General features: G+C 41.3%; 3 protein-coding genes across 7 annotated transcripts in view; all 3 read right to left on the bottom strand.

The window, feature by feature from the left end:
* Positions 1-999: 999 nt before the first annotated feature.
* Positions 1,000-9,771, bottom strand: LOC131107901 (TBC1 domain family member 12-like). 2 transcript variants are annotated; one of them, XM_058058372.1, is made up of 14 exons: positions 8,435-9,771; positions 7,314-7,440; positions 6,362-6,444; positions 6,205-6,287; positions 6,015-6,132; positions 4,743-4,849; positions 4,564-4,647; positions 4,394-4,488; positions 4,244-4,315; positions 4,031-4,159; positions 3,816-3,925; positions 2,172-2,430; positions 2,001-2,100; positions 1,000-1,420 (listed from the first exon to the last, which is right to left on the bottom strand). In XM_058058372.1, exons 1-13 carry the CDS (start codon positions 9,685-9,687, stop codon positions 2,026-2,028), a joined length of 2,595 nt encoding a protein of 864 aa, XP_057914355.1. In that variant the 5' UTR covers positions 9,688-9,771; the 3' UTR covers positions 1,000-1,420; positions 2,001-2,025. The 2 variants fall into 2 exon arrangements, with proteins under 2 accessions (XP_057914355.1, XP_057914351.1); XM_058058368.1 differs by lacking the exon at positions 1,000-1,420 and having other exon boundaries at positions 1,447-2,100.
* A 101-nt stretch (positions 9,772-9,872) lies between these two features.
* The window catches only part of slc22a15 (solute carrier family 22 member 15), a 28,682-nt gene continuing 15,224 nt past the window's right edge, over positions 9,873-23,330 (bottom strand). The window contains exons 1-13 of one of the 4 annotated variants that reach the window (XM_058058412.1): positions 19,108-19,993; positions 17,059-17,187; positions 16,847-16,979; positions 16,617-16,781; positions 16,414-16,543; positions 16,272-16,332; positions 14,451-14,611; positions 13,015-13,155; positions 12,860-12,945; positions 11,638-11,681; positions 11,438-11,510; positions 11,207-11,362; positions 9,873-10,194 (exon numbers count right to left, since the gene is read on the bottom strand). In XM_058058412.1, the coding sequence (XP_057914395.1) occupies positions 11,256-11,362; positions 11,438-11,510; positions 11,638-11,681; positions 12,860-12,945; positions 13,015-13,155; positions 14,451-14,611; positions 16,272-16,332; positions 16,414-16,543; positions 16,617-16,781; positions 16,847-16,979; positions 17,059-17,187; positions 19,108-19,191 (1,314 nt within the window). In that variant the 5' untranslated portion in view covers positions 19,192-19,993 and the 3' untranslated portion in view covers positions 9,873-10,194; positions 11,207-11,255. Of the gene's footprint in view, positions 10,195-11,206; positions 11,363-11,437; positions 11,511-11,575; positions 11,682-12,859; positions 12,946-13,014; positions 13,156-14,450; positions 14,612-16,271; positions 16,333-16,413; positions 16,544-16,616; positions 16,782-16,846; positions 16,980-17,058; positions 17,188-18,635; positions 19,082-19,107; positions 19,994-23,330 lie in introns of those variants that run through there. The other 3 variants (XM_058058383.1, XM_058058400.1, XM_058058391.1) reach the window with 3 other exon arrangements.
* LOC131107930 (CD48 antigen) lies at positions 20,219-23,295 on the bottom strand. The gene has a single exon (XM_058058456.1). It carries the CDS (start codon positions 22,112-22,114, stop codon positions 21,317-21,319), a length of 798 nt encoding a protein of 265 aa, XP_057914439.1. The 5' UTR covers positions 22,115-23,295; the 3' UTR covers positions 20,219-21,316.

Genomic DNA, 23,330 nt, shown 5'->3' with positions numbered 1-23,330 from the left:
ATGATATTTTTAGAACATGCAGCCCCTGCATTACACAATAAATGTCAAAGTATTCTTCAAAAAAAACAAAAGGAACATTAAATATAAATAAAATACTAAAAGAATGCCCCCCAAAAATCTAAGTAAAAATAATAATTTCATATCAAAAATAAAAAGCAAAAATTATTCTGCTAGGAAAAGAAATATGAATAGTAAAGTAAAAATGTAATAGACAGTAAATAACTAAAATTAATGTGAAAATAAAATAAAACGAAAACGTTACAAGAAAAAAGGATCCATGTTATATCCTAATTCTGAAAATGTTTTTGAAAAACAAGTTTTTGATTTAATAGTCAATTAATGTCCAAAATAAAAGTAAAAATTCAGATTCTCCAATAATCTAAAAAAAAAGTGAAAGTACACATAACTTCATAATGCCAACAAATGTCAAGAATAAAATACTGCAATAAACAGTAAATGGCAAAAATGGAAAAAAGTAATGATGCCAAAAGTGTTATATAAGAGACAATAAATGTCATAAATAAAAGTAAAACACCCCAAAAATAAATAGACATGTTTATAATGTCATGTTATAATGCTAAAAACAAAATAAATAAGTTATATAATAGACAATAAATGTCACCATAAATATCAATATAAAAAATGTAAAAACTAAAAAGAACCTAACAGACATTAAATGTCTAAAGTAAAAAATGGAAAAATGATTCCATAATGCCAAAAATAAAAGTAAAAAACATAATTTTATTGTGCAAAAAAAATAGAAGTAATCCCCCCACTGTGCTATCCCAGAGGCCCCCCCGGGGCAACAACAGACTGACACTTCCCCTCCGGCCCCGCCTCCACAGGAAAGACCCCAGACTGCTGCCAAATAGCTCGTCAGAGGGCCCCTCAACGCCTTCGGAAATACCTGTGGAGACGCCCGCCTGCCCGCCCGCCTGCACACGCACGCACAAACGCACCACCCCGCCACTCCTTCTAAACGCATATACATACTTTTATTTTGAAAAGTTAACATCTACTCAGCCAGCCAAATCTCAGGTCCTGGACCTCAACAAAGACGGACAGGAAGTTGTGAGGTGTAACTAGTCATGCAGCGTGTTGGCTACCAAGAGTTGAAGGTCAGGTTAGAGTTAGCTTAGATGCTAATTTGCATCTAAGCAAAAACACTTGAAATGCAAACATAAACAAATACAAATAGTACTAAAATAATAATAATAATAATAATAATAAGTACCTGTAATGGATTACTTGCCTCTACAGAGCTGAATGATGAAGTTCATCAAAGTGTTCTTCCTTAAAAAGTGTCCCTGAAAAAGTTCTAGACGCTTCTAAAAAGGCCAAACATTCAAGGTCATCAGGTCAGGCTTGACTTGGTCGCCCTCTAGCGGTGACAGCTGGGCACAGCGGTGAAAATCATAACCTCATAAAGAAAGAAATTCAATAAATAAGAATATCATGTGCATGATAAAGTTCATTTCACCAACAAAAAAAAACAGTCACTCAAAAAAAGTCACTTGCTGACGTATTTATTTACATATTTGCTCGCGACTTGTTATTATGAAAAGCATCTTGACATCACCTGTAAGGCATTTAGGGAAAAAAAAAACAAAAAAAACCTGTACAGTAAAATGCTGACAATAAATGTCACATGCATATTTTCCATGACGTAGAAAAGAAATGTTAAAATATGTAAATAAAATTCGTTTTTGTAACACCCGATCCATACATCAATGACTCATCTAGGGAATCATATTTCTCTGGAGTTTCTTTTATTTGTCATTCATAGCCGGAATGCTGCCCCCTGCTGACTTAGGAGTGTAAGTAAAGCGCGTCGCCCCGGTCCCTTTTAAATCAACTCTATTGAGGCTAAACAGCCCTGCCGAGCGAACAGGAAGGTTCTGCTTGACTTGAAGTTAAACTAAAACGTTCCTCATATCTACGTGGAACGCTGCGAGCGAGCAAAGATGTCTGAGCACCACAAAGAAGATTGGATGACCCACCGGGCGAAAGTCAGGAGTGGGCTTGTCAGCTTCTGAGGGCGGGGCTTCTATTCTTATCTGCTTCTTTGCTTTTATCCCTCGGCTGCGCTGAAGAAAAAACCTGCGAGGAAAGACAAAATATTAAATTTCACGTCCCGTGGCGGACATGTCAGACGTACAACGGACGCCGACCTGAGCCCAGCGGCGGTTCCTGCTGATCATGTGCGTGCTAGCCATGGCGGCGAACAGCGTGTGAGCCTGGAGGTCTTCGGGTAAGCGGCTGAGGAACTGAGCGATGTGGATGAAGTCCATCTGCAGCAGAACGTCCTCGAATAGACGCAGGATTCCCAAACCGGTCCTGAACAAACTCTCCTCGCCGTCCCGGCAGAAGACGTCCCACACGCGGCACGCCACATCCAGCGGGAGGGACTTGCTGTACAGCGTGAAGATCCTGCAACGCAACACGGACATAATTCATATTTGACAGGGGTGACATGACGAGGGTGTCCAAAGTGCGATCCAGGGGTTTATTTATGATTTTTTTAAATTAGCCTGTGGTACATTCTAAAAAACAGAAAAAAACAAACAAAAAAACAGCAAAAACAGAAAGTTTTTATAAGAATAAAGTCAAAATATTAAGACAAAAACGACGACAAAGTTGCAATTTTACGCAAATATCCGTTTCATATTATGAGCAAAAATTATTTAGTAGCATTAACTTGAAAAATTTATTTTAAGGTTGAAATATAAGAAACAAATATAGCAAAATAAATATGTAAATTTAAAAAATAATATTACGGGTTGATTCTCATTAAATTACAACATTTTACCGTTAAATTACAATTATTTTCTCTCAATATTTTGACTATTTTTCTAAAATTGCTGCCAATTTCCTTTTTTATAAAAAAATTATTTCTAATTACAGCTTTATGCTACTAAAATGACAATTTTCCTCATAATATTATCAGTTAAAATAAAATATTATTCTCTTAATATCTAGTAAAATTACAGCTGTAGTTTCCATTTATTAATTCATTCATTCATTCATTCATTTTCTATTGCTGGGGGTGCTGGAGCCTATCCCAGCTGTCTTTGGGCGAGAGGCGGGGTACACTCTGGACTGGTGGCCAGCCAATCACAGGGCACATATAGACAAACAACCATTCACACTCACATTCATACCTATGGACAATTTGGAGTGGCTAATTAACCTAGCATGTTTTTGGAATGTGGGAGGAAACCGGAGTACCCGGAGAAAACCCACGCATGCACGGGGAGAACATGCAAACTCCACACAGAGATGGCCGAGGGTGGGGAAAGACGAAATGAGAAGCCAAAAAGTTACCACTTCCACACAAAATAGGAGGAGAACTCTTTCATTCATTCATTTTCTACCGCTTATACTCACGAGGGTTGTGGGGGGTGCCGGAGCCTATCCCAGCCGTCTTTGGGGCGAGTGGCGGGGTACACCCTGGACTGGTGGCCAGCCAATCACAGGGCACATATAGACAAACAACCATTCACACTCACATTCATACCTATGGACAATTTGGAGTGGCTAATTAACCTAGCATGTTTTTGGAATGTGGGAGGAAACCACACAGAGATGGCCTGGGGTCGAATTGAACTCGGGTCTCCTCGCTGCGAGGCCTGCACGCTAACCACTCGTCCACCATTTCTAATGTTGTGTTTTATCTGCTAATGTGTACCTGTGTGACCAGGGTGGGTGTGTCCTAACGTGTCTTCAAGAAGTGCACAATTGTTAGGCGGTTTCTTTTCCCGCATGCTAAACCGGACAGAAAAAGCCTTCAGAGAAGGTTCTGGAACTGGACTCACCAGTCAATCAGGTAGAGGTCAGGAGTCAAATTGCTGGTCTGAAAGTGGCTGAAGAGACGAGGCAGGTTCTCCTCAAAGAACACCTCAAAGACGGCAAAATATTTCAACATCTGAAATAGCAAAAAACACTGTGGTCACCAGCTGTGTGTGTGTGTGTGTGTGTATGTGTGTGTGTGTGTGTGTGTGTGTGTGTGTGTGTGTGTGTGTGCATGTACCAGCTCGTGGTCCACTCTGAAGAATGCCATCTGACAAGGTTTATTCAGCAGGTTGGCGAAGGTGATGAAGGCCTCGGCCTCCTCCAGGTTGAGGATGAGCACGGCAGCGATGAAGGACATTCCCTGCACCTGCACACACACACACACACACGCTCAGTGTTGTGTGTGAGTGTGTGTGTGTGTGTGTGTTGGCAGATGAGACGTGAAGCTTACGTATCCAATGTCAGGTCGGTAGCAGGTGTACGCTCCCAGCACGCTGTGGAGAAGGTCGTGATAGGGACCGCCCTGCGACAATGCAATTGACGATGAAGAAGACCACTTCCTGTCTTTCAAAGTAAAAAAAAAATCTCAAAGATGTGTCACCTTCTGGAAGATGAAGAGAGACGGGAAGGTTCTGGAGATGTCCAGCTTGATAAGATCCAGACTGGACTCTCTGTCGGCCAGTGACGCCCCCCCGTCTGACAACACAGAGGCCCAAAAGGTCATAAGGGTGACGACGATCGCACACGATCAGTGGCGGCTGTGGGACGTACCGCTCTCGCTGTCGTTGACCGAGCTGGTCTCGCTGTAGCTCCTCCACTTCTCTTTGGCGCGACACAGGAAGATGTCGTAGAGCTCTACGGGAAGAAGAGGACAACAAAAATAAAGAAAAAAAACACACCTTGGGATATGGTGTCGTCTTGTGCCGTGAACCCGAGGGGGCGCCACGCACCTGCTGTGATGTTGAGCTCGTTGCCGATGGCGAGGCTCCACACACGACCTCTGATGCCGGGGGGCAGTCCCTGCCACCACAGCTCCCTGACGCGCCGCGTACCCTTCCTACGCGTGCACACACACACAAGCTAATATGATATGCTGAAATGTAAAATTAATTATACCTAGCATGCTAACGCTACGTGTTTAAGTTCCTACTGTGAAAACAGCTAAAACGTTACTCTGCTAATAATGCTAACATTTGCATGCAAAACATAGCATGATGGTGCTAAGTAAAGTTTCTACTATGAAAACAGCTAAAATGTTACTCTGCTAATGTTAGCGTGCTAACAATGCTAACATTTGCATGTAAAACATAGCATGATGGTGCTTTGTCAAAGTGTTTGTCAAATGTCCGGTCATTCTAATGAAAATGGCTAAAAATGCTACTATGCTAGTGTCAACATGCTAAAAATGTTAACATGCTAACATTACCATTAAACTTAACATGATACCACTAAGTGTATCTGAGTTCTATGTAAGACGGCTAAAAATGTGACTATGCTAAAGTTAGCATGTAATACCTATCAAAGGCTACTATGCTAAAGTTAGCATGCAATACCTATCATGGTAGCAGTGTCTGCTTATGTTAACATAAAATTAAAATTTGCATTAAAATACCACTGTCGTAACATTAGCATGCTAACATTGCAACCACTTTACACGATACTACTAAGTGTTTCTGAGTTCTATGTAAGACGGCCAAAAAGGCTACTATGCTAAAGTTAGCATATTTTAGCATGCAATCCCTATCATGGTAGCAGTGTCTGCTTATGTTAACAAAGATACCACTATGGTAACATTAGCATGCTAACATTATCATTAAACTTAACATGATACCACTTAGTGTTTCTGAGTTCTATGTAAGACGGCTAAAAGGCTACTATGCTAAAGTTAGCATGTTTTAGCATGCATTTTGGCACCTATCATGGTAGCAGTGTCTGCTTATGTTAATATAAAATTTAAATTTGCATAAAAATACCACTGTGGTAATATTAGCCTGCTAACAATGCTATCACTTAACATGATAACACTAAGTGTTTCTATGAATTATGCTCTTAATAACACCAAAAAGGCTACTATGCAAACAATGGCAACAGCTAGCATGGTAGCGCTAAGTGTTTTAATACTCGTAAAAACGGCAATCCAAAATGCTAACATGCTAACATTAGTGTGCAACAGCTAGCATGGTAGTGTTTGTGTATGTGAACACACACACGCACGCACGCACATTGTGTCCCAGTGGGGGAGGATCTGCGTGTTCCAGACCACCATGGCGTTGGAGATGCTATCCTCATGTCGATGTCGCTCTTTCATCTGACGCTTCTTCTTCTGGGCTTCCTTCATCTCTGACACACGGAGATGCAGTCAGCAGGAAAACCTCCAACTACACACTATGTGTGTGTGAATGTGTGTGGTACCTCGTCTCTTGGCGCCAGCCACCATCTCGTCGTACTCCAGTTTGTGTCTTTGTGTCTCTTCCACAGATTTGGCAGGAAGGTTCCTGAGGAGCCAATCAGAGGGAGGACATTAGCTACAAAGTGTTGCATTTGAGAACTAGTACCGGCAAGTACTCACGAGGGCCGGTCCTCCAAGATGAGCGCTGTGGTGGACAGAGGCTCAAACTCCAGGTTCTTCCTCCTCCCGCCAGGCAGGACGCACTGTGGAGACAGCAACAGATAGCATTCACACAGTCAGGGTGTCGTTCCAGTGTACGCCAGCAGAGGGAGACAGAGTTGTAATGAGGCCATGGGATGCAGTCATGTGACGCTCTTTAAATCTTGTTGCTGCATTTGAGCCCACTCTGGAATGTTCTCCGTCCGTGGGTGACAACCTTGTGTGCTGATGTGAATGATGACAACATAAAGTCATGTGACTGCAACACACCTGACACCTAACATGGCCGTGCGTAAAATTTGCAAAAAAAAAATACCACTGTGGTAACATTAGCATGCTAACATTGCTACAACTTAACATGATACCACTAAGTGTTTCTGAGTTCTATGTAAGACAGCTAAAAAGGCTACTATACTAAAGTTAGCATGTTTTAGCATGCAATACCTATCATGGTAGCAGTGTCTGCTTATGTTAACACTCATAAAATTTGCAAAAAAAATACCACTGTGGTAACATTAGCATGCTAACAATGCTACCACTTAACATGATACCACCAAGTGTTTCTGATTTCTATGTAAGACGGCTAAAAAGGCTACTATGCTAAAGTTAGCATGTTTTAGCATGCAATACCTATCGTGGTAGCAGTGTCTGCTTATGTTAACACTCATAAAATTTGCAAAAAAATTCCACTGTGGTAACATTAGCATGCTAACAATGCTACAACTTAACATGATACCACTAAGTGTTTCTGAGTTCTATGTAAGATGGCTAAAAAGGCTACTATGCTAAAGTTAGCATGTTTTAGCATGCAATATATATCATGGTAGCAGTGTCTGCTTAAGTTAACACTCATAAAATTTGCAAAAGAATACCACTGTGGTAACATTAGCATTATGGCGTGATTGACACCCACCTGCTCTGTGGATACGGGGGCCGAGTCTTTGGTGGCATCCTCCTCTCTGGGTTTGCCAAACAGTCGCCAACCTGATGCATTGTGGGACAGCGCCTTGGACTCTTTGGCTTTTCTTGAAAACAGGTTCCTGGACGGGGAGGAAGGCGGGTAAAACAGGTAAGAAACCCACTGAGAAGAAACTTCCTGTTTGCTTCACCAAAATAAAAGACCGGTCATTCAAATCATGTCACTTCTTTGTAGTTCTACTTATATATGATTCTGAGTTCTATGTAAGACGGCAAAAAAGGCTACTATGCTAAAGTTACCATGTTTTAGCATGCAATATATATCATGGTAGCAGTGTCTGCTAATGTTAACACATAAAATTTGCAAAAAAATACCACTGTGGTAACATTAGCATGCTAACATTTCTACCACTTAACATGATAACACTAAGTGTTTCTGAGTTCTATGTACGACGGCCAAAAAGGCTACTATGCTAAAGTTAGCATGTTTTAGCATGCAATATATATCGTGGTAGCAGTGTCTGCTTATGTTAACACTCGTAAAATTTGCAAAAAAATACCACTGTGGTAACATTAGCATGCTAACATTTCTACCACTTAACATGATAACACTAAGTGTTTCTGAGTTCTATGTACGACGGCCAAAAAGGCTACTATGCTAGCTACGTTAGCATGTTTTAGCATGCAATACCTAACATGGCAGCAGTGTCTGCTTATGTTAACAAAGATAACAAATCATGTCACTTCTTTTGCGCGCGTGCGCACACGTCACATGCGCGTGACAGGAAGCGGGTGCTAAAGAACCACTTGTCCTCGTACTTCCCATCTGCCTGGTTTGCGTTTCCTGTCGTGCTGAAAACCTACACCGTCAGCGTTCTAGAATGATCAAGAGTTGGAACCGCAAAATGCAGCAAGCGTTAACATTGCCCCGCACCGTGCGGCACGTGTTCCTTGATCAGTGTTGCCACTCTAAGAGACATGTTGACAATATAGCTTTGTTCCACCCACACACCTCCCATCCCAAGACTTGTGATCGAGGCAGATGGTGGCCCCAAATCTTGATTTGCAATTTTTTCCGAAAAAGGGAAGTTCTTGCACACACACACAAAAATGTACCTGGTGAAGAAATCTGCTATTCCAAACTTCTTGGGCGTCAGTCTGGACTCTGAACTGTCCAGCTGCATACTGAGGTCCGGTAGCTGGTCCGGCGCACTCTGCCTTCGACCTGCTTCAAAAATGTTCCGAAAGTCTCCCTCGTCCCCAAAACAGAACCCCCCTTCATCGGAGGGGGACATTGGGGTGGCGTCACAGCTACGGGACACTGTGAGGTTCTGGTCGGTCCTCAGACTGCGAGGCCTGACGACCAAACTGGGCCCGGGGGAGTCTTCCTCAGAAGGCGAGCTGTCCTCGCTCAGTCCTGAGGAGGCGGCGGACAAGCTGGGGGAGAGCGGTCTGGAACTTGATTCAAGGTCTAGGGAGTCCACAGAGGCGGGCAGGCCAGCCGAACCCCCGCTGCAGTCACCCGAGCTCCAAACACCAGTCTGGGCTTCTTTGCAGGCATGGAAGCCACCATTGACTCCTGTAGCTTCTTTGTGGACATTCAGCGTCCGGGTCCAGTGATCCACATGGGGACCACACAAGTCCACAGGACCATCAACATCCCCGTTGTGTATGCCTGCTTTAGGTTCCATGGTCATGGACTTTCTCAATCCCGTTCCAGAGCATGGCGGCCCAGCGTCGCCGTCTGTGGCCTCCTCCGCCAGGCTGATTGAGCCACTGAAGTCCGCTACGCTAGTCCGGTTCTTCCCGGTGTGCCGCGACGTCGCCACTGTCACAGCTGGACAGGAAGCGGTGGCGACGCCGGTACCTCCTCCTTCATCTCCTCCTCCCCCCGCCGTCGAGTCACACCGCGCCTCAGCGGTTCCGTTCAAACCGAGGTGGTCGTCGCAGGTAAGGCGGTCCGGGAGAGACCTCGGACCTGGGTCCGGCATGTCGTCGGTACCGTTGACCTCAAGGCAGCCCGCCCCGGTCTGGTGACCCCCGCTGGTGACGTCAGCTCGTCGGAGTGCCAAGACACATTTGAGTCGTCGTGCTTCGTCTTCTTCGTTCTCGTTCACGTCGACGACCAACGGGCCTCCGAGCTCACTCGTCGCTGCCATGAGCCTCAGGTCCACCGGCCAGCTCGACACTTCCCCGTCGGCCCAGCAGCGCAGCAGCAGCAGCGGCGGGTTTTGTTCTTGGAGGAGGAGGCTAGCATCTTCGCCGCGGACGCTGGAGCGCTGACTGACACTCGCCCGGCTCAAGGCGCTAATCCCGGGCGTCCACAAGCTAACATCCTGCGTGTTGAAGCCCGGTGTTCGTGTTAGCATTAATTGTTGTGTTCATCTGTCGAACACAGCGGCTTCCCAGTCACTGTCCGCCATCTTGAAAATACCCCAACAATGACGTCATCGGCTTCTCTTTCTCAGCTGACACATTCGGGGCTTCACATCGACACCCAGTGGCCACAAGTGGAAGTGCATCAAAGTTAACCGATAGCAAAGACAGTTTGTTAAAACGTCTTTTATTTCGTCACCCTAATTAACTGAACACCACTAAATGTTTTTAAATTTGTCCCACGGATAAAGCGGTTAACCACACGGTGGCATGAGGCTCAAAGCAGTCCACTTTCACTTCTTGAGCAGAACAATAAAGAAAATGTCTCATAAAAATAGACATCAAACAAACAGTCAAAGGCAACATTCAATCTGAAGGCCGCGTTGTCTCCCACTCCAGTGGGATCACCGGTTGTGAAGTCGGCTTCGTTGCTGATGAAGACGATGGCAGTGGCTTCATTTGAGGCTTGATTCCCACCTCCCATCTTCATAAAGAAGAGGCTGAGGACCAAACATGGAAGCAGCTTGTTAGAAGGTCAGATGGCAAGGACATAAACACTTGTATGGATTTGGTCACGTAGGCAGAAACAGTATATATTACGAAAAAAAAGTTTCATATTTATCAAATTGTTTTTATTCTTGACCCAAATTAGGCATTTCCAAGCATGTAAATGTCTGTGATGTTACTATGCTAATGTTAGCATGTTAAAAATACTAACATTAGCATTGCATGACAGTGCTATGTGTCTGTCAATGTCAATTTGAATGAAAATGGTTAAAATGCTAACATGCTAAATTAGCATGCTAACCCAACGTGATAACTAAGTATTTCTATTAGTTCTACTTATAAAACGTCTGAAAAGGCTACTATGCTAACAGTAGCATGCGACACCTCGCATGGTAGTGCTAAATGTCTGCCGATGTTAATTCTAATGAAAACGGTTAAAATGCTAACATGCTAAATTAGCACGCTAACCCAACATGAAAACTAAGTTTTTCGATTAGTTCTACTTATAAAACGTTTGAAAAGGCTACTATGCTAACAGTAGCATGCAACACCTCATATGGTAGTGCTATATGTCTGCTGATGTTAATTCTAATGAAAACGGTTAAAATGCTAACATGCTAAATTAGCATGCTAACCCAATGTGATAACTAAGTGTTTCGATTAGTTCTACTTATCTGAAAAGGCTACTATGCTAACAGTAGCATGCAACACCTCGTATGGTAGTGCTAAATGTCTGCCGATGTTAATTCTAATGAAAACGGTTAAAATGCTAACATGCTAAATTAGCAAGCTAACCCAATGTGATAACTAAGTGTTTCGATTAGTTCTACTTATAAAACGTTTGAAAAGGCTACTATGCTAACAGTAGCATGCAATACCTAGCATGGTAGTGCTAAATGTCTGCCGATGTTAATACGCATAAAAATGGTAAAAAGTCCTACCATGCGAACATTAACATGCTAATGTTAACATGCAATATAATACTATTTACATAAGAAAAATGACCTTGTTCTCCAGAACACGGCTGCGGCCGGTGCTGAGCTCTTCCACGGTCTCAGCCGGCGACGTGTTCAAGGTTTCTGGCAGCAGGAGGACCAGACTTCCGGCAGAGAGGCCGCTCACACAGAAGACGGTAAAGGGCATGGACGCGGCCAATGCTCGCTGTAAGACACGCGGCCCCTAGATCAACATCCACTTCCAGTCTTCCGTTCAAGAAGAAGAAAGCGCCTTTCTCACCGTGGCGGGAACAAACGGAGCGAGGATTCCTCCGACCCTGCACGACATGGAGCAAACTCCCAGGCCGGCGTTCCTGAAAGGTTTCAATGGTGAAAAAAAAAATGCTAGTGACGTCATGAAGAACTTGGCCGCGCTCACCTGACCACGGTGGGGTAGAGCTCTGACGTGTAAACGTAGGCGATGTTGAAGGCCGCGCTCACCATCAGCTTTCCTAAAAGCGCCAACGTGGCGCCCAGCGACGTCTCTGGGAATAAAGTTAGATTTATGAGAGGAACATTCACACAAAGAAAGAGTCTGGGAATTATGAATTATAATATAATATAATATAATATAATATAATATAATATAATATAATATAATATAATATAATATAATATAATATAATATAATATAATATAATATAATATAATATAATATAATATAATATAATATAATATAATATAATATAATATAATATAATATAATATAATATAATATAATATAATATAATATAATATAATATAATATATAAAACAAACAAAACATGAATAAAGTTGTAATTTTGGGAAAATTAGGTTGTGGAAAACCTTTTTTTAAAGTAAAAAAAGCGTGATTTTCAAAAAATAAAGTCAAAATATTAAAAGACAAAACTTGCATTTAACAGGAAAAAACATTATGATTTTACCACAATAAAATCAAAATATTATGAGGAAAAATAACATAATTTTAGTAGCATATACTTTAAATATTAAGTAAAAACATCATAATAAAAAAATCATATATTATAAAAAAATTATAAAAAAAGTTATAATTTTTAGAAAATGAGATTATGAGAATGTTATGAGAATAAAGTCAAAATGTGTCAATAAAGTCATATTTATGAGAAGAAAATTCACAAGAAAAAAATTTCCAGCCAAAATGGAAAAATGGCTGTAATTGACGAAAATCAAGTAAAAAAAATTCACAGAAAATATGTTGTATTGTATCAACAAAAGGAATGAGCATAAAGTAAAAAAAATAAATACTCGCGTAAAAAATATAAAATAAATAATGAAAAAAATAATATTTATAATAATATTTTATTCGCGTAAAGAAAAAATATTGTTTTTTAAAAGCAAGAGGAGGAACCACACCTCGCCCGGACATGGGATACCAGGCCCGGGGGAGGGGTTCGCAAGCGAGCATAAGGGTCTGGTGCTTTGCGTTTTGGGTGGCGGTCAAGTGCGGGCATCCGGGCGACCCTGTCTTCGGCGGCCAAATCTGGTTCTCATGACATGGCAAGCTAACATCATTTTAGCTAAAATATCAAAGAAAAAATATTTTCAAATGTGCCCTTGTGGGCATTCACACAGACAAAAAAAATCATTATTATGAAAAACAAAACAACAAATAAGGTTTTCGAAAAATAACACTGCGACAAAATATCTCAGCATGTTCTCTCACCTGTGTTGTCTGGGATGAAGATGGTGCAGAGGCAGGCACAAGCACCCAGACACAAAAAGGCGGACATACTTTTCTTCCTGCCGGCCCTGAAAGACACCATCAAGCGTGTCTCGCCACCAGTCTTTCAGATCCAGTAGGTCCAGTGTGTGTCTCACCAGTGTTTGTTGATGAAGTAAACACACAGCGGGTAGGCGGGCAGCTCCACCAGGCCGTACATGGCCACGTTCACGTAACGACTTCCAGACGTCTGACTGGCGCCCAGCGTCAGGCCGTAATACACCAGACTGCACACATACCTGAAAAAACACGTGCACATGTAGACAAACACTTCCTGTGTTTATCCCCCAATAGAAGTCGTGGGCTGTGTTCGAAACCGCATACTTACATACTACTCATCACAGGGCACATATAGACAAACAACCATTCACACTCACATTCATACCTATGGACAATTTGGAGTGGCCAATTAACCTAGCATGTTTTTGGAATGTGGGAGGAAACCGGAGTACCCGGAGAAAACCCACGAAAACTCAACACAGAGATAGCCGAGGGTGGAATTGAACTTGGGTCTCCTAGTCGCGAGGCCTGCTCAAACCACTCACCCACCGTGCAGCTCTGTATTAATCTAATCAACCTCATTTCACTTCTGAAATACCAATCCATCAGTTAAGTACAGTATATCACAACACCATGTGACTGGTGGCCAGCCAATCAGAGGGCACATATAGACAAACAACCATTCACACTCACATTCATACCTATGGACAATTTGGAGTGGCCAATTAACCTAGCATGTTTTTGGTATGTGGGAGGAAAGCAGAGTACCCGGAGAAAACCCACACATGCACGGGGAGAACATGCCGAGGGTGGAATTGAACCGGGGTCTCCTAGCTGTGAGGCCTGCGCTAACCACTCATCCACCATGCAGCCCTGTGTTAATCCAACAAACCTCATTTCACTTCTGAAATACTAATCCATCAGTTACAGTATATCACAACACCATGTGACTGGTGGCCAGCCAATCACAGGGCACATATAGACAAACAACCATTCACACTCACATTCATACCTATGGACAATTTGGAGTGGCTAATTAACTTAGCATGTTTTTGGAATGTGGGAGGAAACCAGAGTACCCGGAGAAAACCCACACAACCCCAAGGATGGGATTGAACTTTGGTCTCCTAGCTGTGAGGTCTGCGCGCTAACCACTCGACCACCGTGCAGCCCTGGCGGAGGGGGGGTAATTTTTTTGTATTACTTTTTTGTATGACAATAACCTGAAGTACATTGCTCACTTCGGCTAGCTTACATTTATTTTATTTCTATTTTTTAAAAAAATAAAGTGATGTATTTAAAGAGTTTAGGAGGAGCGCAATGCATCATGGGTTATCATGTAGTACACTGTAGTGTAAACGCTTTGCATACTGTCTAATGGATTGGGTATGCAGTATGGAGTGTGGATAGTATGGGTAGTACGTAAGTAAGTAAGTATAAGTATGTAGTACTAAGTATGTAGTACTAAGTATGCGGTTTCGAACACAGCCAGAGATACAGGATGGGAAAGATCTGTAAAAAAAGTTCTCCTCACCAGACATACATCAGGACCACCGTCCGGAAGCGGAGAACCGGGTGGGTCACCAGCTGCAGGACTCCAGTGCTTTTGTCGCTACCGCCCTTGGCGCCACCCACTCGCCGCAGAGTCAGGTTGGGGGCGGGGCTACCATTCCTTTGCGCCATGTAGCGCAGGACCTGCAATGAAAACAGACAGCCACGATTTAAGACTCTTAAAGTAGGGGTGTACAAAGTGCGGCCTGGGGGCCATTTATGGACCGCAGCTGTTTTTTTTTTGGCACATTCTAAATATACACTCAACAAAAATATACACGGAACACTTTTGTTTTTGCTCCCATTTTTCATGAGATGGACTTACAGATCTAAAATTCATTCCACATAAACAATATCACCACTTCTCTCAAACATTATTCACAAATCTGTCTAAATGTTTGATACATAAAACAACACATACAGTGGTAAAGTTTTGTTGGTGAAAAAGTTATAATATTATGCAAATAAAGTCATAATATTATGAGAAGAAAATTGACAAATATTATTTAAGAAAAAGGTGAAAATATTTGCAAAATGTAGCCAAAAAACTGCAAAAATGGAGGGAAAAAAGAACCAAGCCTATGGACAATTTGGAGTGGCCAATTAACCTAGCATGTTTTTGGAATGTGGGAGGAAACCGGAGTACCCGGAGAAAACCCACGCATGCACGGGGAGAACATGCAAACTCCACACAGAGATGGTCGGGGATGGAACTGAACCCTGGTCTCCTAGCTATGAGGTCTGTGCGCTAACCACTCGACCGCTGTGCAGCCTGGTAAAGTTTTGTTGGTGAAAAAGAAAAAGTAATAATATTATGAGAAGAAAATTTACAAAAAAGGTGAAAATATTTGGAAAATGTAAGTGTTAATATGCTTTTTAGCTACATGGCAAAGCTGAGATGCAGCTTTTTCATGAAATATATAAAACAGGGGCCTCAAACTAGTGTCCTGCGGGCCACATTTGGCCCGCGGGCCGTGTGTTATGAAAGTTTAATGTTACTGCGGCCCGCACAAGTTTGATATGGATGCTGTATGGTATCATGTACCCAGAAAAAAATTATTACGTTTGATTAATGTTCATGTTAAAGGTTAAATAACTCTTAATAGTTATCCTCCCTATCTGTGTGGAAGTGGTAAGTTTTTGGCTATTTAAGTTTAAAGGAAATAACTTGAAGGCTACCGTTTAGGTCGCTAGCTCTCTAGTTTGCGAGTTAGCATGTGTCTCAAGACCCTGCAGTTGCGCAATATGTTGTAAATAAAAAGAGTATAAATGTGACTATAGTCGTGTTTTGTCATGTCTACAGGGCTCTAATAATGCTTTGTTCATTTTAATCTGAAAAGAATAATTTGTCTACCCACCAACTATATGTGGTTTCTTAAGTTTCTATTATTTGCCGTTTTATTATTATTATTATTATATTTATTTATTACTGATTGATTGATTTTCTTTATTCTTGATTTGTTTATTTATTTTCATCTTATTTTGTGCAGAAAATAAAAATGAAGATATTTGAGAACAGTGGAATGTTTTATCAGAGCTTTTCTTGTAGAAAATCGGAACCAAAGCACTGAATAAGTTTGTATATTTTTCTGTTTTTAATAAATTTGTTTTGGTTTTTTTTGGAAAACCTGATGCGGCCCAGCCTTGCCCAGACCCTAGCTCCAGTGGCCCCCAGATAAATTGAGTTTAAGACCCCTGATATAAAACCTCTTAACATAGGTCTGGTGTAGAATGTTTTACAAGCTGGTTTCTGAACTAAGTACGCCCTCTGCTGGTCGCATGATGGTATGAGAAAGACATTCACCTCCTCCGCCCGCCCCGTCTGGTTCCGACAGTACAGCCAGCGTGGAGACTCTGGAAGCGTGCTGGGAATATGAGAGGACGCCGTATATCAGAGAACTTCAGCCGCCTGTTGTGAAGTCGAAGCGGTTTTGTGAGGCACTCACACTGACAACAGGAAGCAGAGCACGCCCGAAGAGTTGGCCACCATGACCAGGGTTCTCCAGGGCCTGATGACGTAGCCCAGCGCTCCAAAGAGAGCGATGCCGACCGCAAAGGTCATACTGGTTAGCGTTCCTGACAAAAGAAAAGCATGGGAGATGTTTTCTAGTCTTAACACACGTGGCGATGTGTTGCAAGGTTTTGGTACCCGTCATGGCCCAGTAGGACTTGCCCACATACTCCTGAGTGAGCACGAAGCAGACCAGGCCGATGCCGCCGTTCATGAGGCCCACCATGAGGCGGGACGCTGCAAAAACTTCATAGCTGTGCGCCGCTGCCGTCATGTAACCGAAGAGCACCTCAAATAAAAGCCCTGCAAGAAGACATCTAAGGTGCTTCAGTCTGCGTGTCAAGCGTGACACCGAATTGAACGCTTACCCGCCAAGTAAACGGGTCTCCTGCCGATCTTGTCTGAAAGCGGCCCAAAGATGACATTGCCCAGGAGGAGGCCGGCGAAGAAGAGCGATCCCGCTAAGCTGACTTTGTACGCCTGCTGCTTGACCAGGAGCCACTGAGGAGGAAGGAAGGAGGACCCGGTGCTCATTAGAGAGCTTCTTCACGCATCCGCTTCACCTGCTGATGTTCTTCACCTCTGTCACAATGGAGTCCACATCCCCGGAGAGGGCCACGGACGACTGGAGGCCGTCCTGCTGCTGCGTGTGGACGTCTGGAGGCGCTCCGATCAGAACCATCAACATGGACTGACAGGCCATATACAGCTGAAATACATTTTTATACACATCCTGACATGTTTGCGCTTTGGAACATCCCCTTTCCTTTTCTTCCCAAAGAGTCAAAGCTGCTACGTCCTTTATAGATGATAATCATAAATCATAATCATAAAAACCTGACATCTTATTCTGACAACAAAGATGAAAAACTATCAATATTTTGTATTCCCGTACCAACATGGATGAATACACAATCACTATTTGCCTTCCTTTGCTGCCAAATATGGCAAACAATCAATAGTTTGGTCTTTATTTTATAAATAATAAAAAAAAGAATCTATATTTAGGTTTTCTTTTTGGCAATAAACCTCAAATATAATCAGTATTTCAAACTTCTTTTGCCAACAAAGATGACACATAACAAACGGAGATTTTTGTAAAAACAGGATTTTGGTCTTCTATTGCCAACAAAGATTAAAAAAATAAAATTTGGTCTTCTTTTGCCAATGAAAATAATATTTGCGCTTCTTTTGCCAACAAAGATGAGAAACAATTACCATTTGCCCTCTTTTGCTGCCAAAGATGTCAAACAATCAATAATTTGGTCGTTATTTTGACAGCAATAAAGAAAAATAATCTATATTTTGGTCTTCTTTTGACAATAAAGCTGAAATATAATCAGTATTTCAAACTTCTTTTGCCAACAAAGATGACACATAAAAAACAGAGATTTTTATAAAAACAGGATTTTGGTCTTCTATTGCCAACAAAGATTTAAAAAATTAAATTTGGTCTTCTTTTGCCAATGAAAATAATATTTGCGCTTCTTTTGCCAACAAAGATGAGAAACAATTATCATTTGCCCTCTTTTGCTGCCAAAGATATCAAACAATCAATAGTTTGGTCGTTATTTTGACAGCCACGAGTAAAAATATTCTATATTTTGGTCTTCTTTTGGCAATAAAGCTGAAATACAATCAATATTTCACACTTCTTTTGCCAACAAAGATGAAAAATAATCACTATTTGCCCTCTTTTGCTGCCAAAGATGTCAAACAATGAATAGTTTGGTCTTATTTTTACAGCAAAGAGGAAAAATAATCTATATTTTGGTCTTCTTTTGACAAGAAAGCTGAAATACAATCAATATGCCACACTTCTTTTGCCAACAAAGATGAAAAATAATCACTATTTGCCCTCTTTTGCCACCAAAGATGTCAAACAATCAATAGTTTGTTCGTTATTTTGACAGCAAAGAGGAAAAATAATCTGTATTTTGGTCTTCTTTTGGCAATAAAGCTGAAATACAATCAATATTTTTCACTTCTTTTGCCAACAAAGATGAAAAATAATTATTAATAATTAATGAGATTTTCTTAAGGAAGATGTTCATCGATTTTTGCCAAGAAAGATTCTTTTGCTAATACAAGATGAAAAACATTCAACGTTGTTAGCAAAACTGAAAATAATCTATATTTTGGTTTTCTTTTGCCTACCAAGATGAAAAATAATCAATAGTTTGGTCCTTTTGTAGCGGTGTTGCATCTTTCTACGTCATCAAAAGGCGACCCCATATAAAGGTACGTCATCAGTCCACACAGGACCACCGCCGTCAACACCGATTTATTGGAGATTAATAAACAAAAGATGTTTTAGAATCAGGTTACTCTAAAACATGTTATATACTGTATTGTTTAGGGGTAAATATATTTTCACACAACCACAATTAAGACCGCAGTCTGGCTCAGCATACAAACTAGCTTGTGGCTTGCAACTGCTACTAGCATTTTTTTAAACGCTTGTTGTGTACGCATGTATAACATTTAAAAAGCGTTTCTTATGACGTCGTATACATATTATATATGTATTACATATTGTGCATGGCAAATCCATACAGGCGGTTAGCGCCACGTCGCCTCTACGTCACCGCTCTGCTTTGTTGACATTTTAACCCGGGTCAAGTCTTACCTGGGTCAGAGCCAGGGTGCACACGGCTCGCTTCTGATAGGCCCCGAACTCCCCGACCACCTGGAAAGCCTCCTCCAGGTCCATAGTCCATGCCGGGCCGGGAGGCACCGCGGTTCGGAGCTAGGTCTACTAGCTTCTCAAGTAGGACCTCCGCTCTCACTTCCGGTTTGACAACAGTGGTGCGTTCACGTATTTTTTATTTATTTATTCAAAGACTGATGAGACGTGTAAGCGTTGAGCTGTGCTAGAAATAAAACAAATTTAAAAGCCACAAAAAAGGTAATGTGTTTCAATTAACGTGTAAAGTGCTGAAGTCAAAAGTAGAAAAATATATTTAAAAAAAATGAAAGCATGCTAAAGTAGTAAAGTAGTAAAGAAAGTCATCATCGTTGCTTTTTCCAAAAAGCAACTTTTTAATGACATTTTTATAATGTGTTATTAAAAAAACAGCTGCAGGCCACACTTTGAACATCCTTGCTCTATTCCTGGATTTGTGCTGCCAGTTTTCTGATATATAATTTAAATTACATGTAATTTTATAGCATTTTAACATGAAAAAAATTGTAATTTTACAAGGAGAAAGTCAAAATAGTAATTAAGCGTTAGATAGGATAAGATGATCGGTAGAAAATGAATGAATATTATGAGAAACAACAAATAAGGTTGTAATTATTTAGGAAAATTAGGTTTCAGAAAAATTATGTTATAATAATAAAGTCAAAATATTATGGGAATATGCATGAATAAAGTCACAATTATGAGATGTACCTGGCCACAAGCAATATTTAAATTATTTGTGCAATTTACTGTTTACGCTGTACATTGTTTATATTTTGTGTCATCTATTTATTCACTTATTATTGTACATTATGGTCTTCTTTTGACAATAAAGCTGAAATACAATCAATAGTTTGCACTTCTTTTGCCCAACAAAGATGAAACATAATTATTAATGCTTAATAATTAATAAGATTTTTTTCAAGGAAGATGTTAATCAACTTTTGCCAAGAAAGATGAAAAGAATCACTATTTGCCTTCTTTTGCTAATAAAAGATAAATAGTTGGAAATGCAAAAAATAATAATTTCACAAGAATAATATTAAGAGATTTTTTTTTCTAACAAGAAGTTATAATTATACATGGATAAAGTCATAATTATGAGATATACCCGCCCACAAGCAATATTTAAATTATTTGTGCAATTTACTGTTTACGCTGTACATTGTTTATATTCGGTTTCATCTATTTATTCACTTATTATTATTAATCTTTTTAGTCTCTGGTGTACGACATTTCGTTGGCAATTTCACTGCTGTGTTTTTGTGCAATGACAATAAAGGAAGTCCATCCATTCATCCATACACACAAAGCTAAGATGCCGTTTCCTTCAATACAAAAAACATCAAAGCGACAAGTGTGAGAGTTTAACAAAGTTATTATTCAAAAATTGCACTAACAAAGCAAACAACACAACTGCACACAAATGATGGAAACTTCACAGATGTCTCCGCCATGCGGAATTCTAAATAATATCCACATGTTCCTCCATTATTCAATAAATAAAACACAGTAGGTACAATCTTCAGAGCTGTGACATACTGAGTGCCGATCGTAAATTAGAAAAACATTTGAAAAAATTCAAACAGACATTTTCTTAAATCCATTACTTGGAAATTTACTTTAAAAAAAAGACTTAATAGCGCCTCTGCAGGTTGCAGCCAAGTACTGCACCCCCTTTTTCGATTGTCACCCCAACTGTCGTCAATGAGTTGAGCTGTCTCAATTGGTGCCCTTGTGTACTTACACAGAAGTCTTTAGAGAGCTTAAGTGTGTTCACACGGACAAGTCGAGCAAAATGGAGTACTCCAAATGTGCATGGTGATGGACGCTTACCACCACAGGCCAGGCACTAACTAGAAATAAACAAAACCTGAGGAACAACCTCCAGCGATCAAATAGAAGAAGTGGGAAGTACTAGAATATTAACTAGCGATAAATGTGTAACGGACTTGCGACAGTGCAACATTGCCAAAATTCCCCCGCTCGGGGGTTAAGTACACAGTATACTAAGTGCACTGAGTGTACTTATTGTCCATTTGAGATAAGCATCAGAAAGCCACGTGGGTGGGTCCTACAAAGCGAACTGGACCTATAGGGGCCAGAGGTCATGTCCTTCCAATATTGGGTGAGAACTTCCAAGATGTGAAAGTCAAGCCGTGCCCTCAGAGTTGGACCCCAGAGGTACTGCCTCACTACCACCATGTGGACGCGGTTCTCCGTTGACATTTACGGGAGTGTGTTTCTTCTTCCAGGACCAAAACAGGAGACCCAAGAGGCCCCCCACAATACCCAAGCTCAATAGAACCAGACCGGCGATCCCTCCTGGTCCAATTGTGTTTTGATAGAAGGGGTTTTTGAAAGGCTGGCTCTCCTTCACGCTGATGGGGTTCCTCATGGTGCAGGAGAAGGTCTTCACATTCTGGGTGTTGATATCAATGACGATGCTCCTGCTGGTTTCTTTTTGGTTGTGCTTCCATTGAAACGTCACCGGTTCCGCCTTGCTGGAGTCTCCACCGCAGTGCAGCGTACAGCGGCCCAACGGGGCGTAACACGCCTCCGGGCTCGAGATCACTGGATCCGGGACTGAGTCGATGATTTTGGCGGTGATTGTGACGGCATCGGCGGTATTATTCAAATCCACTGTGAACTTGCCTTCAAGCTCCTGCGTAGTCACGTTGGCGACGTGAAGTTCTCCAGTGTTTTGGTTCAGGGTGGCTCTGTTTTGAAACTTCTTGTAGTAAATGATGTTTGAGCCAAGGTCCCACTCGGCTACTAAATCCGTGTTGAACCTCCACACCACACTAGTGAAGGGTCCGGGCACGCCGAGTTGTAAACGCAGAGTTCCGCCCTCGGAAGTATACACGATGTCGTCTCCAGCCCAGCAAAAACACAACAATGAGCACAAAAACACCACAAGGACAAAAATCCTCACTTTTTGGTCCATCATGTTTGTTCACTCGCACCGAAAAAAGTGCTACTTTCTACCAAATACAACACAGCCACTCCTTTCCGCCACAGAGGGCTACAAAAGCCCCCACTTGTGATTGGTGTCTATGGCAATGCCTGACTAAAAATATCACAAGGTGTCGCTTCCTTTTCACATAAACATAATCCTTCGAAGTAAACAGTGAAGAATTAAGAAAAACTACAAATGTGTGTTTTTTTACATTGCAATCTAGCCATTGCTTCGTTTTTCGGGGCGGTTTTTAAGCAGGCGCGGTAATGGAACATTTCAAGAAACGCCCCTCTCTGAAACCGAAAGTAAAGTAAGACAAATTAAAATGGATTAAAGATAAAGATTAAAGTCTTAAAACAGTTTAGCCTGTTCTTTTCTTGGACTGCTGCAGGCATCAGGCGAAGATGTAACAGAATGTATTACATATGTTCACATGTAAAGATATAGGGGTTGTTTTCTTATAGTACTGTGGGACAAAGTAATGAAATGCTGCGTGTTTTCTTCTTATAGTACAGTGGGACAAAGTAATGAAATGCTATTTATTCATGTGTGTGTGTATAAAACACCACATATATCCGAGTGTCTTATTAAGAGCACTGACGTTGTGATAGCTTAGCTTAACATGACGAAGGAAAACTGCTAGTGATGGTTAAGTCCTGACCGAGTCGTTCAAAACTCACGACTCGCGGGTATTCGGGTATTCACCTCTCACGCTTTACATAAAAACGAAACGAGTGAACGTGTGATCGGGTTCTTATTTTGCAACTGCAGATATTCAAAAGAGACCAATAGAAATATATTACAGTGGCCTAAAAAAGTGTCTGAAGCGTTTGGAATTTCTCACATTTCTGCATAAAATTACCATTAAATGTGATCTGATCTTTCTCAAAATCACACAGATGAAAAAAATGATTAAACTAAAAAACATGTATGTTTTCATATTTTTAATGATGTTTGCATCTGTGGGGAGGAATAAGTAACCGAACCATCACATTTAATAGCTGGTTGTCCCTCCTTTGGCCACAATAACTGCTGCAGTTTTGTCAGATTCTTGGGATGTCGGGCATGGATCGCTGTCTTTGAGGTCTTGAGGTCATGCCACAGCATCTCAATGGGGTTCAAGTCAGGACTTTGACTTGGCCACTCCAGAACCTGTATTTTTTGTTCTTTTGAAACCATAACGAGGTTTATATACCTCTGTGTCTTG

Source organism: Doryrhamphus excisus, chromosome 2, assembly GCF_030265055.1.
Source record: "Doryrhamphus excisus isolate RoL2022-K1 chromosome 2, RoL_Dexc_1.0, whole genome shotgun sequence".
NCBI classification, from domain to species: Eukaryota; Metazoa; Chordata; class Actinopteri; order Syngnathiformes; family Syngnathidae; genus Doryrhamphus; species Doryrhamphus excisus.
The sequence above is the reverse complement of the archived record's forward strand: the minus strand, read 5'-3'. Positions and strand labels throughout refer to the sequence as shown.

Excerpts from the sequence above, each read along its gene's own strand:
- LOC131107901 (XM_058058372.1), bottom strand. The coding sequence starts at position 9,687 with ATGCTAACACGAACACCGGGCTTCAACACGCAGGATGTTAGCTTGTGG. Across the intron at positions 6,445-7,313 it reads CCCCCGTATCCACAGAGCAG|TGCGTCCTGCCTGGCGGGAG; the intron begins GTGGGTGTCAAT and ends CTGTCTCCACAG. Across the intron at positions 2,431-3,815 it reads GACCTCTACCTGATTGACTG|GATCTTCACGCTGTACAGCA; the intron begins GTGAGTCCAGTT and ends GTTGCGTTGCAG.
- LOC131107930 (XM_058058456.1), bottom strand. The coding sequence starts at position 22,114 with ATGATGGACCAAAAAGTGAGGATTTTTGTCCTTGTGGTGTTTTTGTGC.